The sequence below is a fragment of the Aethina tumida genome, chromosome 1 (assembly GCF_024364675.1).
Source record: "Aethina tumida isolate Nest 87 chromosome 1, icAetTumi1.1, whole genome shotgun sequence".
NCBI classification, from domain to species: domain Eukaryota; kingdom Metazoa; phylum Arthropoda; class Insecta; order Coleoptera; family Nitidulidae; genus Aethina; species Aethina tumida.
Genome location: NC_065435.1, coordinates 2,477,103 through 2,497,834, shown reverse-complemented (window position 1 = coordinate 2,497,834; position 20,732 = coordinate 2,477,103). Strand labels below are relative to the sequence as shown.

The 20,732-nt window shown below is 32.7% G+C and overlaps 1 protein-coding gene across 12 annotated transcripts in view; it reads left to right on the top strand.

Annotated features, from left to right (window-relative positions):
• Positions 1-20,646, top strand: part of LOC109601249 (latrophilin Cirl) — a 183,623-nt gene extending 162,977 nt beyond the window's left edge. For 4 of the 12 annotated variants that reach the window (XM_049967155.1, XM_049967122.1, XM_049967175.1 and 1 more), the window contains 12 exons: positions 3,218-3,327; positions 7,469-7,780; positions 9,136-9,789; positions 13,036-13,646; positions 13,705-13,870; positions 13,924-14,138; positions 14,198-14,301; positions 14,565-14,609; positions 14,787-14,955; positions 15,008-15,223; positions 16,192-16,455; positions 17,587-20,646. In XM_049967155.1, the coding sequence (XP_049823112.1) occupies positions 3,218-3,327; positions 7,469-7,780; positions 9,136-9,789; positions 13,036-13,646; positions 13,705-13,870; positions 13,924-14,138; positions 14,198-14,301; positions 14,565-14,609; positions 14,787-14,955; positions 15,008-15,223; positions 16,192-16,455; positions 17,587-18,384 (3,664 nt within the window). In that variant the 3' untranslated portion in view covers positions 18,385-20,646. Of the gene's footprint in view, positions 1-3,217; positions 3,328-5,721; positions 5,829-7,468; positions 7,781-9,135; positions 9,790-13,035; positions 13,647-13,704; positions 13,871-13,923; positions 14,139-14,197; positions 14,302-14,564; positions 14,610-14,786; positions 14,956-15,007; positions 15,369-16,191; positions 16,456-17,586 lie in introns of all 12 variants that reach the window. The other 8 variants (XR_007547980.1, XR_007547979.1, XM_049967144.1 and 5 more) reach the window with 8 other exon arrangements.
• The last annotated feature ends 86 nt before the right edge of the window (positions 20,647-20,732 follow it).

Here is a 20,732-nt window from a genome sequence, read left to right as displayed (position 1 = left end):
GACTAACCCCCGGGTTTTCATACAATGTTCTATATTAACTAACCAACCCCTGAACACGCCCTAACAGGAATATTCGGTTTATTGTAAAATTATTAATTCCCTCTCTCGCATCATTAAATTACATGTTAAGCAAATTTGCTGTTTTGTTACACAAAAGAAACTTCACCGGGTTTCTTTTTATTTTTATTTTTATTTTTTTTCACGTGCAACGCTGCAAAATTCATCGACTACTGTTGTTACATTTTAACCGTATTAAAATATAAAAAAAGGGGTGAAACACGTTTCGGTTCGTCGATTAAATCATTGGATGAAAAATGTTTATTTTTTAAAACGCGAACCGTGTACGTTGGGCAGCAAAAAAATATATATATATATATATATATATATATATATATATATATAACGGAACCGTATGATTTGCGATTATTTATTCAAGCCCGGGATCGATAAATTCCTGCAAAGTAAATCTGTTATGTTAGATAAAATAAAGTCCATGAATTTTTCAGCGGTTTATCTAGTACGGAACCGCCGAACAGTTTTGCCGTGTGCAACTTTTATTACCGACGGCCATTTCGAAAAATTTATACGCAAAACAATTACCGTGTCGCCGATATTCGAAAAAGCGGACCGAGGAGGAATTTCTAGTATTTATGCTTGCCCGTTTCCGGCAAATAATTTTACAATAATCCTGAATAATTTCAGTTTGCGTCTCCCCATTTATGGCTTCCCTGTTGTATCTGCCAATCTTGTATGTTATGAAATCATGTCGGACAAGACGAAAAAATACAAAACAACTACAAAAAAAAAAAAAAAAAATAGCAAATCCATCTCGTTGGGTTTTCCTGCTTTACTACTGCTGCTTTTGTGTGTACATTCAACTGGGATACATTCATATTTGTTTGTCGATAGAGCGTCGATGCCAAACGTTACATTTTGTGCTTTCTCGATTCATTTTTGTGTTGTTAACATAATTAATAATGGCATGGACTACGTGACACGAATTGGTCTTGTAATAATTTCGAAAACCGTGTTCGGGGTGTCCCAAATTGGTTGATTTTAGCTGTTATCAGTGTTTCCAGGCCAAGTAGACAGAAACTGGCTTTTGATATTTCGTACTGTTTCAGCAAATTTTTTATTTATCTATTTACTTTTTGACAAGTGGTGGAAACTTTCTTTTTTTCTTTATTTTTTTCTTTTGACAATTTTCAAGCTTTCCGAGATATTGATATAATTAATTAATAATTGAGATATAACGTTATTTACACAAATATGAAATAATGTTTTATTTGTAAATTTAACACTTTAGAATTTTGTATAACAATATTTAATTAAACATTATGTGAATAAAACGAGTAAAAAAATTTCAATTAAAATATTGAATAATTTTCATTTAAAATATTTTGCTTTATTTTGCTTTAAAAATGTTTGAGTCAAAAATATTTATTAAAAAAATAATATTATAGAAATATTTTTCATTATTAAACAAAAAATTACATTTATTTATATAAGAAAAATTGTTAATAAACTGTACCTTTTAAATACATTAATTGGTAAATTTAGTAGTTTATTATGACCTGAAACTCGTAAATTTTTAGTATCGATTTACAATTATAAATGTTTAAAAAGATGTTTATTTATATATGCAAATGTTAAATGAAAATTACGTTGTTTAATTGAACGCATAATTTTTATATGAATAAAATATTAAAATTAAAAAATTTGCTTTGTAAATTTATTTTAATTAATTATGTTAATTATTGTGAATAAAATAAAAAATGTATTTTTAATTATTTTATTTAAATAATACTTAACAAATAATTTGAGAAATTTCATTTTAAACATTAAATAAATTTTATTTCAATAAAAAAAATGTTATATTCAAAATTTGCTTAAAATCAAAAATGTGTTATGGCTTTAATTATCAATTAAATAATAACATTAATCAGACAATTTTTATTTAAAACATTAAATATTTTCTACATATATATTAAATAAAAAATGTAAAAACTAATTATCTTCTAAGTTCTAAAAACTAATTATCTTTATATGAAAAATATTATGCAAATCAATAATTGTAAATAAATCCGTCACATATATCAAATATCATTAAAAAAACAATATTTTTCTGAAAATATCTTCTATAACTGATATATTTATATAATATATAAACAATATAATTATCAATTATATTAATTAAATTTTGTTTTCTTCAAATATATGAAATAAAAAATATAAAAACTGTTTATTTTTTTATGAAAAATATTATGTACATCACTTATTGTAATTAAATTGTTATAAAAATGTATAATTTAAATTTAAAACTTTTTCACATTAAACAAATTTTGTTTTCTTTAAATATATCAAATAAAACAATTTAAAACTTAACAGATCTTGCTAAAAGACAATATTTTTCTGAAATTTTTATTTGTAACAGATAATATTTATATGACAAATATTATATACATCAATAATTGTAAATAAATTGTTTAAAAAGTGTATCAATCAGTTAAATTAAATAAAATTAATCAAGTAATTTTCATTTAAAACATTTTAACATTAAACAAATTTTGTTTTATTCAAATACATCAAATAAAAAATAAAAAAAAAAATTAAAAGTTCTCATTTAGAAGCAATATTTTTCTGAAAAATTGTTTTATAACTGACTATATTTATATGAAAAATATATAAATGAATTCATAATTGCGAATAGAATGTTGGTAATGTTATTTTAAAAAATAAAATACTGAATAATATTTATGTAAAAAAAAACATTTATAAAGACTATATTTTTCAGAGTTAATATAAACATTGACAATAAAAGATAATTTTATAAACATATTTCAGACTATATATTTTTGAAAAGCTTGATTTTCATCTGAATTTTAACAAATCCAATTGTGATTTCTTCAATTTTAAGAAAATATACATTTCAAATTACGTAAAAAATTTCTTATATTTTTTATTATAAATAAATTGTCACAAGACTTTTTCTAAATATGCCAAATATTAGTTCAAAAGCATATCAAAATGTAATTTAGGCTCTGGACACTTAAACCTGGCTGAAAATACTCTATAACAGTTAATTTCAATCAATTTGGGACACCCTATACATGTGCTTGGCTTTAAATTGTGTGTTAATCATAAAATTAATCGAAGACGTATTATTATTATTATTAATTTTTTTTTTTTGAAGATTAGAGTAACTTATTATTTTCAGCTGTGTCCAAAATGACAATTCAACATGTATTATAGATGTCAATAATGAAGTGTTTGGTGATCCCTGTCCAGACACACACAAATACATTGAAGTGCAGTATTATTGCGACGGTAACTTGATTTTTATTTTCTCTTTTGGTTCGTTTGATTAATCGTAATTCGTATAACATACAATTTTGACAGAAAAGAGGAAGTATAGAACGATAGATCGGCATGAATATGTTACATTGTGTCCCTATAATTTAGGTATATTTCTATTTCTATACAAATCAATCGAAGCCGTAATTGCAGTTTTATATTTCCCGGTAACTTTTAAACCTGTAATTTCGATTGTAATGTGTCAGGATTTATCCGAAGCAATTTAAACATAATTTCGGACAATAACGCATAATTAATTTGCTTTTACTTGAACAAACACGAACGTACTCATATAATTTGGTAAAGGCCGTAATGTAAAACAATACGGTATAAATCTAAAAAGTCCATTAAACAATTTTTTAATTTGTCACGGTTAGTAATTTTCGTAGGACTATAAATTATTGCGCAAAAGCTAATTTTCTAGAGTGCGGACACCATATGTAGTTAAAAACTTTTTGAATGAATATGTAACTAATTCGATGGAATTTATTAATGAAATAACTTTTAATGAAATTATTTTCTTAGCACCGACAATTACACGTTTCCCTACAAGATTATTTTTTGGTGCATGTGACACTTGGTTATGTATGTAACAGTTGTTTGTTGCTTCCAAATTTAGTGCTACTGAATTTGTAATTTTCAATTTATGCTTCGCTTTCAAATTTATTATAAACGTTACAAAATATTTTTCGACTCGACTTCGTAATTAACTTGCAAAAATATATATATATATTCATAAACTCAACTCAAATTAAATTTGTGACTTTATATTTTAATGAATATTGTTTTAAATTGAAATTAAATTCTGTGTAGATTTTTCAATTTTCGTTGTGATTAAAAAGTTTAGCTTAGTGTTTAAGTTAAAAGCACGAGTTATTATAAAATTCGGTGTTTCACTTGAAATCAATCAAAGTCTCCAAAAACGTTCCGAGTTTATTTGTGTTTTCGGGGGAATTTTAATCATTATTCTTAGTCGTATTTATTTCAATCCTTTAATGGAATAAATTTAAAATCTCCAAAAATATACCATTATATTTTTCTTAAAATTATTTATTTTTTACTTATACTTAGTATTATATAGATTTTTATTTAAATATTTGAAAATAGACATTTTTCTCTAAAAATATTGTTATTATTACTGAAATTTTTATTTCTTTACTACTCTCAAAACTATTGAAAATATCGTTTTAAAAACATAATAAAATGATACAAAGGTGTATCAAGATTTTTCTGTAAAAATATTCTAAGTTCATTAATATTTCTCATCAAAATAATGATTATTACTGAAGTTTTATTTCTTTACAAGAAAGTTCCCTGAAAGAGTAGTACTAAAATATCTCAAAACTACTGAAAATATCATTTTAAAAACATAATAACATGGTACAAAATGTATCAACATTTTTCTGTAAAAACATTCCAAATTTATTAATACTTTTCACCAAAATAATAATTATTATTGAAATTTTCATTTGTTTACAAGAGAGTTCCCTGAAAGAGTAGTACTAAAATATCTCAAAACTATTAAAAATATAATAAAATGATACAAAGGTATATCAAGATTTTTCTATAAAAATATTCAAAGTTTATTAATACATTTCATCAAAATAATGATTATTACTGAAGTTTTAATTCTTTACAAGAGAGTTCCCTGAAAGAGTAGTACTAAAATATCTCAAAACTACTGAAAATATCATTTTAAAAAGATAATAACATGATACAAAATGTATCAACATTTTCCTGTAAAAACATTCCAAGTTTATTAATACTTTTCACCAAAATAATAACTGTTACTGAAACTTTTGTTTCTTTACAAGAGAGTTCCCTGAAAGAGTAATACTAAAATATGTCAAAACTACTGAAAATATCATTTTAAAAACAATTATTTAAAAGTGTATTAACATTTTCCTGTAAAAACATTCCAATTTTATTAGTATTTGTGACGAAAATTATTACTATCATTATTTTACAAAAGCGGCATAAAATATTTCAAAATGTTTGTAAAATATCAACGTTATTTCCTGCAAATTGTAGGTTAAATTATAAAATTAATATTTTATATGAGTCTAAAAAATGTGTAATCAGTTGTTTGGTAAATACAAGTTTCGAAGCAACAGCTATAAAATACGATTTTATAAATACAGTATAGCATATTTTTAACGTAATTACAAAGACCATAAATTGTAATTTAATATAAAAAAAGTACATTGATGGGAATGTCGTAAATATTTCTTTCATTTCGGATGAATCCCGAAGATAAAATGCAAAATTCCGATAAAACTGCAGAGGATCGCGGAAATCTTATATTGATGTTGTATAGAGATAAGATCGAAACCGGTATGATCAAACTGTCAATTATTACCCACCCAGGTGTACCCAATACCAAAACTGCAGCATACCGGCCAGTACAAGCATGTTCGGGGATCCATGTCCCGGGACACACAAATACTTGGAGGCACATTACCAATGTTTACCTGGTAAGTTATTGGCACACCACCCGAACATGGCCAAACACTTTTGAAATACAATACCGACACATAAAATAAAATTAAAACACCTTTTACATGTGTATTTTTTTTGTTGTGAGGCGTAGATATGCATATTTATGACTTAATAGGGTGCACTTTTTAAAAGGCAAAAGGAACGTGCACGTTATTTATTTATTTATATATAACATATTTTATTTTTACATTTATCTATCGGTTTAATCTCTTTATTTGCGGCCATAAATTGCGTCGAGATGTATTGTTTGCCCTAAAAATTTAACAACGCATTTATTTCCTGGACTTATTGCTACTTATCGGGGTGTAAACTTCGATAAGGGAGACTAACTGTGCTCGCGTGCAATCAACAACAAGTGCAGATTTCACAATGGGATGCAGTAAAATATTTATTTCTCGGCGATCATTTATCCATCAGTTCCCTATTGAAACACGTTCTGAGACGTTTCTATCTTAACGGCAAACAATTTTAATGAAAAATATCGGCGAATTTTGATTCCCACGTCACGCTTAAAATTGGGGGGTTTGGGGTGATTTTAAAATATATACTGCATGTATGGACATGGCGTTTGTAAAATATCTCCCATTAATGGGTGGGGATTATTCATTTTACATGATATCTGTCCGGCGCATATTCCAAAATGGTGTTTAAATTAGTGTTTTCATGTTTACAGTAAATGTACATTAAAAAAATAAATAAAATGTGGGAGATGTGCACGACCAAAATAAATACACGTATGGAACAACGTCTTGTTTTTTTGCACAATTATATCCTATCCGGATATGTATGAAAACCGTACTAATTAAAAATTAACGCCGGCGAATATAATCGCAAAACATAAGGGGATACAACGAATTGATGTAACTAAATCCACGGCAAATTATTTTCCTAATTAGAATGTTTTAATTAGTTTGTGCAAAATTTTTGAATGGAATCGCTGGAGTGAGTAAATATTTTGGTCATATTTGGATTTAATTAAATAATTACCTCCGCATCTGAGCTAGTTTTGTTGTGTCAGTAACACCTGATGCAATACGCTGAAGCTGCAACAAAAAAATATCATTAAATTTCCTTAATGTACAACACTATAGAGTAGTTGGAATTATTATTGAACTCCCTTTACATCTAAATAAATTGCCTCCATCAAAGGTTAAATTCCTTTAACAAAATTAGCTTTCAATATTGCCTCCCAACATACATATTGCAAATTTTGCTAAAACTTCAACGAAATTACAATGGCGAATTGATGATTAATGCAATTAAGTTGCATTCGATAAATTTTAATAAAGTGCATGTCCCTTTTGCCATAGATGATACAAATTAATTATGTATGCATAATAAATATTGATTTATGTTATTCCGAGTTTATTTGCCTCTTGTTTTATTCATACATCATTCTAATTAATGGATACTTCCTCGTTTCTTTCAAATCTAATTTCAACTTAATAAAATTCGTCGATCAAACAGATTAGTTTTTAATTAAACTCAAAACGTTCACAAAAAAAGTACAACAACCTTAAGTCGCGTATTAATTAATTAATTAATGAGCAGCACAATGGTGTTGCCCGCCTCAGATTGTCTCTCCCCCAACACTAACAACGAAACATAATTATAGCTACAACAACAACCACAACAGTTAGACCTAGTCCACCATGGCTCATTACATCACAATCACCAATGTGGAGTACTGTAAAACCTTCAGCTAGGCCACCACCTCCCCCTCCTAAAGTTTCAGTCACGCCACCGAACCGGCCGGCATCGACTACCGCGACGACGGCGCTGACCACGAGGGCCAGACACCAGGCGAACGCCCCGAACACGCCGCCGACGCCGGTTCAGTTGCCCAACAATGAGGAGGACAGGAACACGATTCCGGACGAGATCACCACCTTGCCGTACACTACAACTGCGCCGAGGAGGATCACATGTAAGTCTTGGTTTTGGTTGCTGGTCGAAGCTTTGTGTTCTTGATTATCGTCGGGTTGTTTTATCTAAGGAGCGCACTGGGGCAACTGGTTCTGAAACTTGGAGAAATATAACACTCAGAATCACCTCCACTTCTGGCTTATTTAGTATTTCTTCAGGAAGATAATAAAAAAGACAAAGAAAGTTTAGACAACTTATAAAGAGTTTCATCTACTTCAGAAGGTGAAAAGACAATTTCTTCTAGACGATTTGAGATTTTAACTTATGTACTATTTCTTTGGGATGGTGTTACAGTTTTTTTTTAATCAATTATTAAATGTTTCTAAACTTAATAAATACTGAAGAAAGTTATAAAAAATTAAAGATATTTTAATTTAGACAACTTCTAAAGACTTTCATCAACTTCAGAAGGTGAAGAAATAATTTCTTCATCGTTTCTACTATCATCATCATCTTCTGGCCCAGGAGCTAGACGATTTGAGATTTTAACTTATCTACTGTTTCTTTGGGAAAGTGTTATAGTTTTTTTTTAATCAACATTTACTTATTCATGAAACTGAAGTAAGAGAGACATATAGAGTTTATTAAATGTTTCTGAACTTATAAAAAATTGAAGATATTTTATTTTAGACAACTTCTAAAGAGTTTCATCTACTACAGAAGGTGAAGAGACATTTTCTTCGTCGTTTCTACTGTCATTATCATTTTAGAGGAGGAGGAGCTAGACGATTTGAGATTTTAACTTATCTACTATTTCTTTGGGAGGTGTTATAGTTTTTTTTAATCAACATTTACTTATTCATGAAAAGAGAGACATATAGAGTGTATTAAATGTTAAACTTAATATATACTGAAGATAGTCATAAAAAATCAATTATATTCTAATTTAGCCAACTTGAAAAAGTTTAATCGACTTTAGGAGGTGAAGACATATTTTTTCATCCTCTTCATTGTCATCATTTTCTGGTAAAAGATCTAAACTAGGTGTAACTAAGTTTCTTTAGAAAGGTGTTGTAGACTCTTAAATAAACTTAATAAAAATCTCAAACAAGAACTACCTTGGAGTACAACCTACATGCAAAATAATTTAAACATTTAATGTTTCTTTTATTTTTTATCATTCTTATAAATTACATAAACGTTTACGTAATTCCTCAGTTATTTAAACGCTACTGTCAATTTTAAAAGCCAGTTGCTCCATTGTGCATAACCATCGTCAAAATTAAATAGACCCTGAAGAAGATTGAAAGAGGAGAAAAAAGATTTGATGGCCGGCCATAAAGAACAGAAAGTTTCGCTTAGGCAGCGTGCATCAGAAGTGTAGTGTTTACTATTTCGTGTTGTAAAATGTTGTAGACGAAAGCACTTTACCAAATACCGATATATCATCGGTCCCGAGCGTAATACCGCTGGCGAACGATGAAGATTTACCGAACCATTGCGCCGCGAAAAAAGTACGGGGCGTCCAGTGGAACCGCACAAGAGTCAACGAGACCAAAACGCAAACGTGTCCGGATGGGACGCAGGGCTTCGCCAAGTGGCATTGTGTGGAGATCAACAACAGTCCGCAGTGGTCGCCCCAATATCCAGATCTCAGCGAGTGCAAATCGATGTGGCTGGCCAGCCTCGACATGCGGGCAGCCAGAGATCCGCCGATATCGATAGCCAGCGATTTGTCGAAGGTAACAAGTAGCAAGACGCTGTACGGAGGCGACATGATCATCACCACCAGGATCATACAAAAAATGACGCAGAAAATGTCGAAGGACATTCAGACGTTCCCCGATACGAGACAACGCGAGGAGATCGTCACTGAGCTGCTTATAGATGTCGCTAAAACTGGAAGTAATTTACTAGACTCATCTCAGCATCCCTCTTGGAGAGATTTAAGCTACAAAGAACAAATGAGCGTCGCTACGTCGCTACTTATCGGTCTCGAGGAAAATGCATTCTTATTAGCAGACACTGTTATGAGCAACAAAATCGTCGACAAGGAATTTAAAAATATCTGTAAGTATTTCAACGGATTTATTTTAAATTAGCTTTATCATTCCTTTAGGGAAATAAATCTCATTAAATTTTAATGCCGTATAAAATATACAAATAGGTTAATCCTACTATATAGGTTTTGTGGCATTAGAATTCTGAACATATTGAATTACGTGATAAGAGACGGCGATCGCGTTGAATTATGTTTATTACCGATTTATGCCTCACACATAGGCCACTTTAAAATTATTGAATTTATGCTCAACCCAAACTGTTTGTCAAACTCCCAATTATTATTCTGGTCGCTCTTTTATTGCCTTTCATAATCTCCCAACAATTAAAACTTAAAATATTAAGGCCCACCGTATTGATTTAAAGAAAACCAACCAACCAACAGGAAATATTCATGATAAACCACCGTACTGATATCTAATAATTCATTTTGGGTAAAACCTAACGTTAATATATTATACTGTTAAACTTAAAAGCTTAATCCAAGTTAGCATAAATTTACCGCAAAAGGGGGAAACATTAGGTTTATATAACATTAAGGGATTATGAATCCAGCTAGCACGGTTTCTCTGTTACTTGTAGGAAATATTTTCATCAATCCAAATAGCCCGGCATTTTTACCTCTCCGCTGAAATATTTCACATGTTAAATGGATTTTTATTTTTCAATACGCCCACGGCCCTACAATGTTTTTAGTATGTATTAAAACTCACGTTTTTTTTTATTTAATGGATCATATAAATTCAATATACGTGGATTCATGGAAATAATCGGCCGGGGAGTAATGGAAAGGAAATCATCCAACAAAAGGAAACAATGGTTTCTTTGTTCCCATTTTCCACCTTCTTATTCATATATTCGCCGGTTTGTCTTTAGACGGTACCGGGCTAAGTCATTAATTATTAATCCAACATCAAAAACAATGGTTATTTTATGGACTCCAACTATGAATCAACTAGTTTTTTTTTCTTCTTCTTCTTCTTTCTTTATTACTTTCCTCCGGATAATCCTGGATCGGGAGCTGGCGTATTGATTTATTTTAACTTGCAGCATCATGTACGTTAATTACTCAACTCGTCGATTATCATTTATTAATAAGATGTAATGTGCCTCGGTTAATAAGCAAATAATATAAACTCATGTTCAAAAGTCAGGTCATTGCCTTTCTGTTACTTTATATTTATTTTGTTTAATTAAAAGTAAGTTCTCGTGCAAATAAGAATAAAGTTTATTTAGTAAAATAAATCAACAATTTTTATTTTTGTTTAGTACTCTTACTAGGGCATCACTGACATTTCATATACATGTTTGTGGTGTGATATGAAAGTGTTCTTATAAATAGTATTTGATGTTCTGAATCAATAATGTGGATTAAGGTCCCTACTTTAACGTTGTTTTACAGACAAAAACGTCAAGTGTTCAAAGTTCTTGTTTAAAAAATACATAATTTAATTTATTTTACTAATAATATTGTTTCATAATCAACAAAATAAATAACTTTTTGTTATTTTATTTTCGATGAAATTATTACATATACAAAATTTATATTTTGTCCTCCATGGACATTGATGACTGCTTCACACCTCCATGCATTCTATGAAGTTATTCAATTCTACTGTCATCTGTGACAAATACAGAGCTCCTGTAGTATTTTCTAGCTGTCCAGTCACTTGGGAAAAGGATGCTGTAGGATCCCTACTTCAGTTCTGGTAGTTTCCTTTGGTCTACCACCACTCCTTGGTCTTTCTGAAGTAGGGCCAGTTTGAAAAAATCGAGTACCCAAGCGAGAAATAATACTTTGGGCAGCATTTAGAATCCTAACGTGTAGATTCCAATCAGATTGACCCTAAATTTCAACCTTCTAATGGCTCTACCCCTCTTACCTGGAGTTAATTTACTTCTGGGCATATTTTTTTCTTTATCATTTTGTGTCGAATTTCATAAAAATTAATAAAATAATCACTGTTTAAATATACAACCAAGTTCACTATCCGTAACTTTTGAGTATGAGTTTATGTTGCTTAGACAACAACTTGAATACTTCGAAGTTTTTGCCAGGTGATGGTCTATATAAAACAAAAGTACAAACAATTTTAAAGCAAGGAAGTATTTTTATTAATCTTAATGTAATATTGCTAAAAATTGGCCACCAAAACCTACAGAAAATAAAATAAAAATCAAAATTTGATTGGGTAAACATTCAGTGGCACCAATACTATTTCTAAGTGTGAACAAATTTTTCCAAACAAAACTAAACAACTAGTAAAATGTGTGTGGCTCAAACTGTCTTCACTGATTGACTAGTATATTTACAGAAGATTTTTTAATTAAGTCTGTGATTCTATAAATACAATAAAGTACAATTAAAGTTTAATTCATATATGCCTAACTTTTGAACATTAGTTTATATAATGTCGTTTCTGGAAACGATAACCAGTGATGTGCAATGACTAATAATATTATCTCGCATATTTCTCTCCTCACGAGTCACATTAATGAATTTTTAGTGACGATTTATAACGTGACATTATCACACACTGACCCCACTATTGATAAATGTGTTTATCGTTAGGAAATACCTCACACAGTGATGAATTTTTCAGACAGAAAATTAAATTAACGATCCTTCTGGTCGCGGAACCAAGGTTAAAACAGTTATTACAACGGACAAAAACAATTTAAAAACCACGGGTGTGGGTGATATTGAACAAAAGTGAATTATTTATTAAAAAAAATTAATGTGACTTGCATAATCGTCACGAAAATTATTCGATCATATCTAATTTTAATACGTAGTCAAATCTATTTATACGTTTTTAATAAGCATCCGAGAGAGGAGTGAAGCGAATTTTATTTAATATTCAATATGCATTTTCATTATTAAAGTCTAATATCGTAAACATGATAAATACCCAATTAAAATGTGATAAATTGCGTTCGAAATACTCGTATTAACACAGTTTGAAACGAAATTGAAACTGTAATGGATATTACTAAACGAATCGCGTGTTCAAAATTCACAAACCTTAAAATGCAAAATATAAATTGTATCTAGTATAATAAACAATTTCCAGTTATTGCAAAAACTGTAAACACAAAACAGTTATAATCAGCATATAATGTTCCTCGAACTCCATACAATTTTATGTCGGCGAAATTACTTGAATCGAATAAAAAAAGATGAATGGCTCGATTCAGAATTCGCCGAGACTCGACAACAAAAGAACATTTTAAGACATTCCGTGCCCATTCCAGTGTTGTCCGTACGAGTGTTGGACACGAAGTCATTGACGACCGAAGTGTTCCCGTCAAACGCAAACACCAAATGGATAGCCAGCAACGACTCAATCGAGCTGCCAAAGGGCGCCCTGCTCGAGAACAGCGACGGCAACTTCGTGCGTCTGGTGTTCATTGCGTTCGACCGTTTGGAGGAGATCCTGCACTGGCACCCGGACACCACGGACGCCGCCAACAACAAAAACGTAACCAGAATATTGAACAGCAAGGTAATATCGGCCAGCTTGGGCAAGGGTCGCCACATCCAGCTTAGGGAGCCCGTGAAGCTGACCATGAAGCACCTGAAGGTGGAGAACGTCAGCAATCCGACCTGCGTGTTCTGGGACTACACCACGAACGCGTGGTCCGAGGAGGGGTGCAAGGTGGACGCGTCCAGCTCCAACAACACCCATACCGTCTGCTTGTGCGATCACTTGACGAATTTCGCCATACTGATGGACGTGCACGCCGTCTATTTACCGGTGCAGCACGAAATCGCATTGAAGGTTATCACTTATGTGGGATGCGTAATATCCATTATATGTCTGATGTTGGCCGTCATTACGTTCCTTGTAATCAAAGGAATTAAGGTAAAACTCCCTTGGGAACACGCATCAATCAGGAACTAAATCGGATTGTTTGTTGCAGAGCGATCGAAATACCATTCACTTGAATCTTTGTCTTTGTCTTTTTATTGCCGAAAGTATATTCTTGGTCGGCATCAGTCAGACCCAAAATAGAACCCTCTGCGGTGTCTTCGCTGGGCTGTTGCAATATTTCTTCTTGTGTGCATTTATATGGATGTTCATCGAAGGTACCATCAACAACCACATCCACTTGAATCCTTTCTAACTTGTCCTGTTTTAGGTTTCCAATTATATGTCATGTTAATAGAAGTATTCGAAGCCGAGAAATCTAGGATTAAGAAGTACTGTTGCTGTGCTTATGGCATTCCCATCCTTATCGTAGGTATATCAGCACTCGTATACCCACAAGGATACGGAACTGAACGGCACTGCTGGCTTCAAACCGACAATTATTTTATATATAGTTTTGTTGGAATTGTAATGTTTATTTTAGCCGTAAGTATTGTCCCCCCGGTGACTCTCCAGCAGTTTACCAACGTTCATTTTATTTTCAGTTAAATGTAATATTTTTAATAATGGCCATTGTAATGATGTGCCGACATGCGAGCGCATCGGTCTCAATGAAAAACAAGGAACATTCCCGCTTGGCGAGCACCAGGTGAGTTACAATCCATTTCTGAATGTTATGTAAAACCCGTTGCATCAAATGTAGCATGTAATTTAACTGCACTTGTCGGTTATGGATCCCCATATTTGATTTTAGAGGGTGAATGAAAGCTTCCGATGAAACACTCGGTGAACTTTCATTACCCGAACAAACATGTAATACAGGTTCAACAGACAACAACATTACACTAGTTATCTTCCCCTAAAATGTTCTAATAATACTTCTTCTTTGCATGGCAATCTATCCTATGGTAGTGGAAAGGAGGAAAATGCACTACAAAACAAATTGCAAGTTCACTTGTAAGATATATTTTAACATAATTAACTTAACATAGTTGTTTAGTGTGTATTGAGTGCTAGACTAACTCTCGTGCATGATTGTAGTACTTAAGTAACTCAAAGTGTTTGTTGGGTGTTTAGTTAGTTGATGTAAACACGTCGATTGAAGTCCAGACACTGCATATAAATATATTTTAGGGCATGGCTGAAGGGCGCATTCGCCCTAGTGTTCCTGCTAGGTCTCACATGGACCTTCGGCTTCTTGTACCTCAACGAAGAATCCGTGGTCATGGCGTACATATTCTGCGTCTTAAACTCCTTGCAGGGGCTCTTCATTTTCGCCTTCCACTGCGTCCAAAACGAAAAGGTAAGCCACCTCTTCGGCGCATCAATTGGCAGCTAATAAATGGTTGTTTCAGATACGGAAGGAGTACCGCAAGTTCATAAGAAAACATTCCTGGTTACCGAAATGTCTGAGGTGCTCCAAGCCCGGCAGCGGCACTAACAGCAGCAGCGGCAGCTCCGGGATGGCCAAGGAACGCAGGACTAGCGTGTACGCGGGCTCGAACGGCAATCCATCCGGAACCAATTCACATTCGACAGATAACTCGGTGTTGTCGCCTCACGGAACTAGTGTGGGTACCAACAATATTGTGATCTCCAACAATCTTAATAATGCCAGGCCTACTGCCTTAGTGCAAGTTCTTACTAGAACTGATATGAATAATGCAAGTACCACCACGATCAACCATAATCGACTACATAATGTGTCTCAACAAGGTACTATGCAGCAGTTATCGCCACTAAGGCTTTCACACTTTCATCCATATTGTTAAATACACTAATCGAGCCGGTCGAGCTTTCGCACGCAGCTTTTGGACGACCCGTTTCTTTGCCAGTGGTTGCTGGTGAGGACGTGTCGTTCAGGAAGTGACGAATGCAGTAGATTAAGAACTGGCGTTCCTGTTCTGAATCGACTGCACTTTGGTTCATTTTGCCTTTTCTAGTGTATTTTATATATGGAACTGTAGTATTTGAAAAGCTTCAATAATTGCAGCTCTGTCAAGTCTCAAACGTTAATTATCGCTTTAATCTTTCTTAACTCATCTCAATAACCAACTTCAATATGTTCTATTAATACGTTTTCAAGCCAATTTAATTCTCTAATAACACTGTTAGATCTAATGATGAAACGATTTTTTGAGCTGCTTCTACTAGATTTACTAACAAAACACAAGAAATTGTGGTGCAGTGGTGGTGTTTGCATTTACTACCTACTCCTTGGCATGTTGTATTTGGCGTTTTTTTGTGTTGTTTCATTTTCACGGTGTGGTCGATGCTTCTTCTTGCTTTGTCCGTTAATATTTCTCAATCATTTTGCCATCGTTTATACCACCACATACACATCGAGGATTTTTCCAAATTATTTTAACCTAGAGTAGTTACTAATTTTCATTTAGTCAAAATTTAGTACAGTACCATCAATAAAACTTGACGTTCAATGTTTGTGAAAAGTTTTAATGATGCCCGTCGAGCAATTAAAGAGTGAAACTCCCTCTTTAGTACTAATTTTTGAATGGTGAAGGCAAAAACTCTGTTACAGTTACAACGGGGTTGGAATTCCCAGAGTTGCAGCAATGTCAATCACGTTGGCAAAACTCCTGTAACCACTTCTACTTCGGTCAACATGGCTGCTACTCTGTGTCGCCCAATATGTCCTGGAAACTTCACCCCTCCTCCCGCTGATCTAAAATCTAACACGTCTACTTTACCTTACATTAGAAATTTTTGTAAAAATACCGCTCTTACTCCTAACATGCCCAAATCTGTCTCTACTTGGGGTCCGTTACAAAAACCCCACTGGAAGGTGCGTAGAGTTTGATTGTGAAATTTTAACATTTTTGATATTTTATTCGTAGTTTACTTAACCCGAATCTTTATGCCATTTCCTTATTAACACCTTTTGGTTTAGTTTAGTACACTGGTTTTATTTGATTTTATTTTATTATTTACCATTTGTTTAAGTTTTTGTGCTTATTAGGACCTTTTGCATCCTAAGTGTTCAATTTTATATACATGTTTGTGGTGTGATATGAAAGTGTTCTTATAAATAGTATTTGGGTGCACTGAATCAATAATGTGGATTAAGATTGGAAATTACATCCCTACTTTAAAGTTGTTTTACAGACAAAAATGTCAAAGTGTTCAAAGTTCTTGTTTAAAAAATACATAATTTAATTTATTTTACTAATAATATTGTTTCATAATCAACAAAATAAATCACTTTTTATTATTTTATTATTGATCAAATTATTACATACATAAAATTTATATTTTGTCCTCCATGGACATTGATGGCTGCATGAAACTCTATGAAGTTATTCAATTCTACTGTCATCTGTGACAAATACAGAGCTCCTGTAGCATTTTCTAGCTGTCCAGTCACTTCCTTGTTCCTAATTTGAAAAAATCGAGTACCCAAGCGAGAAATAACACTTTGAGCAGCATCTAGAGTTCTAACGTGTAGATTCCAATCAGATTGATCCCAGATTTCAACCTTCCATTGACTCCACCCCTCTCATCTGGAGTTACTTCTGGGCATAATTCTTCTAACAAATTTCTACAAATATTGCTGTTTAAATATACAACCAAGAACAATATCCGTAACTTTTGAGTATGAGTTTATGTTTCTTTGACAACAACTTGAATACTTCGAAGTTTTTGCCAGGTGATGGTCTATATAAAACAAAAGCACAAACAATTTTAAAGCAAGGAAGTATTTTTATTAATCTTAATGTATATTATGGGAGTAATATTGTTAAAAATTGACCACCAAAACCTACTGAAAATAAAATAATAGTCAAAATTCGATTGAGTAAACTTTCAGTGGTACCAGTACTATTTCTAAGTGTGTCCAAATTTTTTCATACAGAATTAAACAACTGGTAAAATGTGTGTGTCCCAAACTGCCTTTACTGATTGACTGGTATATTTACAGAACATTTCTTTTAAGTCATATAGCCGTGATTCTGGCCACGGTGGTTCTGAGAAGGAGGATTCGCCGCGATCCCACGCCATTATAGCCGACCTAAGACTGAACGTGAACACGAACACATCGAGACGGTACATGCCCGGTAGCGAGGACGCGGCCACACAAGGCGGCACCTTAGGCCCGAACAGCCAACAGCAAATATACAATGATTACGGCATGCGCATGCAGAACACGATACCACACCCGAAACACTTGCCCCTGAACCAAACCTTACAGCCGCACGGCACCCGCAAGAAGAACGGCGGCACATACAAGCCGGGCGGCTACTGGAGCCACCACACCTACACCGAAATATTCGACGGCAGACAGCACAGAGGCTTGTACGAGGACGATCCGGTTTACGAGGAGATCGAACGCAACGAGATCCAGGTGTCGGACATGAGCGACGAGGACGGTAAGCGACAGAGCGACATGAGCAGACAATCGTCGCGTTCTTACGGCGACCACCGTCCACTAATACCCCATAGTCCGGGCACCGACCGCGGTATCCTGGATGTGAAGCACAATCAAGCCAAAGAGATGCACAGATACGCCGGATCGGCGGGCGCCGCCGAACTGGAGCCGTACAGAATACGACCGAACATGTACCGTGGCGGCGGCGGCAGCGGCACCGAGGCGGCCAGATCGTTGGCCGCCGTGCTGGACGGCGAGACCGTCGTGTGCCACTTGGAGCCGCCCGAGATGTATTTGCGTGACCCGTACATGTCTAGAACTCTGGGCATGCCACCCTATAGTGAAAGTTAGGAAACTGCCATTTGCAAGTGAATATCTGTGATTACCACATGATCAGACTTTTTCGGTCATTATTATTATTAATTAAGTTAAGGAGCTCAGCTTAATGAATGATTATTGAAAGAAAGGAAGTGATAATTTTATAATATTGATATTATTATAGTAACTGTAATGAACCTATTTTATTAAAAGGGAAGCTTTTAGTGAGGATCTTCCAAAATCAATTTACTTTTTGTAATATAAAAATCAATTTCTACTTACGCTCTTTTCTAATTGTACAAATTGAAAATTGTTCATATACACTAGATGTTAAACTTGCTCTCCATAACACAACATTCAAGTCATTCCAGCTTTGGAGGGTCAATAACGTAAAATTTTGCAAGCAAGTGAGAGAAAGCAAGTTTAATTACTTTTGAAATCATAATATTTAGCGTCATATATATTTAGGTTTAGATTTAGTATATGAACAATTTAAATTATTAACACTCTAGATACGTTAGTTGTGTATATAATTTATTTATGTGTTATTTTAGAATTCCAATTGGCAACTGATTTATTTTTCTAAGTATGAAGGATTGAATGACAAGATTCCCTTGCGTATTTTAATTTCGATCAATGAATTAGTCTTGACATGTATGACTGTTTTCAATAGAATTGACTTCCTCTATGTGTACATGTATAATAAGTTATCAAGTAATTGACATCTGTATGCAACAGTGGATGCTTTTTCAATAAATTAGGTCATAACATAGTAAATTTAGAACAAATTATTTTCCATATTCATTAGTTACATAATAATGTATATTATTTACCAGTAGAACGAACGAAATTAATTTATTTGCACCCATAATCTACGTGAAAAATCACTTATTGTTAGGATAAAACGTCTGTATATTTTTGTTAACAAGACGTGATTTTTCATCTGGATCCGAATCCATTTACGTTTTACTGGGATCATTTATATTTTAGTGCTTTTTAAGCCATACCTAGCCAGCACATATGTATATAAATATAGAAATATCTGACGCATTAAACCTTTGGCACTTGTTGGCATTCTAATAATCATTTTTAGTAAACCAGATATATAAACGACTGTACATACACTGGGTCTCAAAAAAAATTCACAACACCCGTTGATAATGTAGAAAATCTACAAGAACGTAGTTCCCACATACAGTGCCGAACTTTTCCTTTGCACCGTTGCAAAAGCCCAAAAGTTCGATGATGTATTTAACTATAAACTATTCGGTAAAACGTTGAATGTTCTCATTCATGTGATCAATGTTTCTAATAACTCGCATTCCTTGAATGGAACATGCGTATTTAAATGTTTACGCATGTAGGTTTAAGACAGTAAGCTATCGACACTTGTTCTTGAAGATTATCAAAATGTGTTTTTATTTTGATCTGAAATTGCACTTAAAACGTTAAAATTAAATGTTTTCACCTGTTATACTTCAATCCTATGCTATTTCGAGTCAAATATTACTTAATAGTACTTACAATACGATATTTACATTATAGTAGTTGAGATGTAGGTAATGTTTGACTCCCCCAAAACGATGGTAGACTAAAATAGGATGTATTTTTTATATAATAAACAACTAATAAATAAAATATATGTGTTCCCAATCATATGTCAAATGTATGTCATACTAATAAGGTGGTATTCCTATAGTTTTTTAAATGTATGTTATATAAATCTTAAGATTACTGGCTCATAATTATAGATCGAGTAAAAGCCTTTGATTTGTCTGTATGGAGACCCAGAATTAATGTTTTAATGTTATATATATTTATCCATGTTCAGAGCAGATGCTTTGAAAACTTGGATACTGAGCATCCAACAATCCAGGGGAATGAGATATTTCCAACCATCTTTTCTACTACTACTACTACCACTACTTCATGTTTTAATTTCTTAAATTTATTATTGTAATTCTATTAAATTAATGCATAAAGTGGTATTCATTGTATATGTATAATGTATACATAACTTTCATATTACAAAACTAGTAATAAAAACACATACAATGTTGATTACTTTTGTGTTAAGTTATTACAATAATTACAGTGTATATATTGTATAGTGCTTTGTACATGTTGATTTATTGAATGGTATGACTTAGTCAGGCGTAATAATAATATAAAATTTGTTAATGCTGTGGCTTTTTAGGACTGGCCACAGCCCCAAAAAAACTACACAAAAATGTATTAAATTTTATTATAAAATCACGAAGTCTGACCAATAAAGTAATTTACTTGTAGACTTTAGATTTTTCTTTTAATCAATCACCTCTCACAACAACCTCATCCCAAAAAAATATCCAATAAAATAAAAAAATTACAATCTGGTCAAA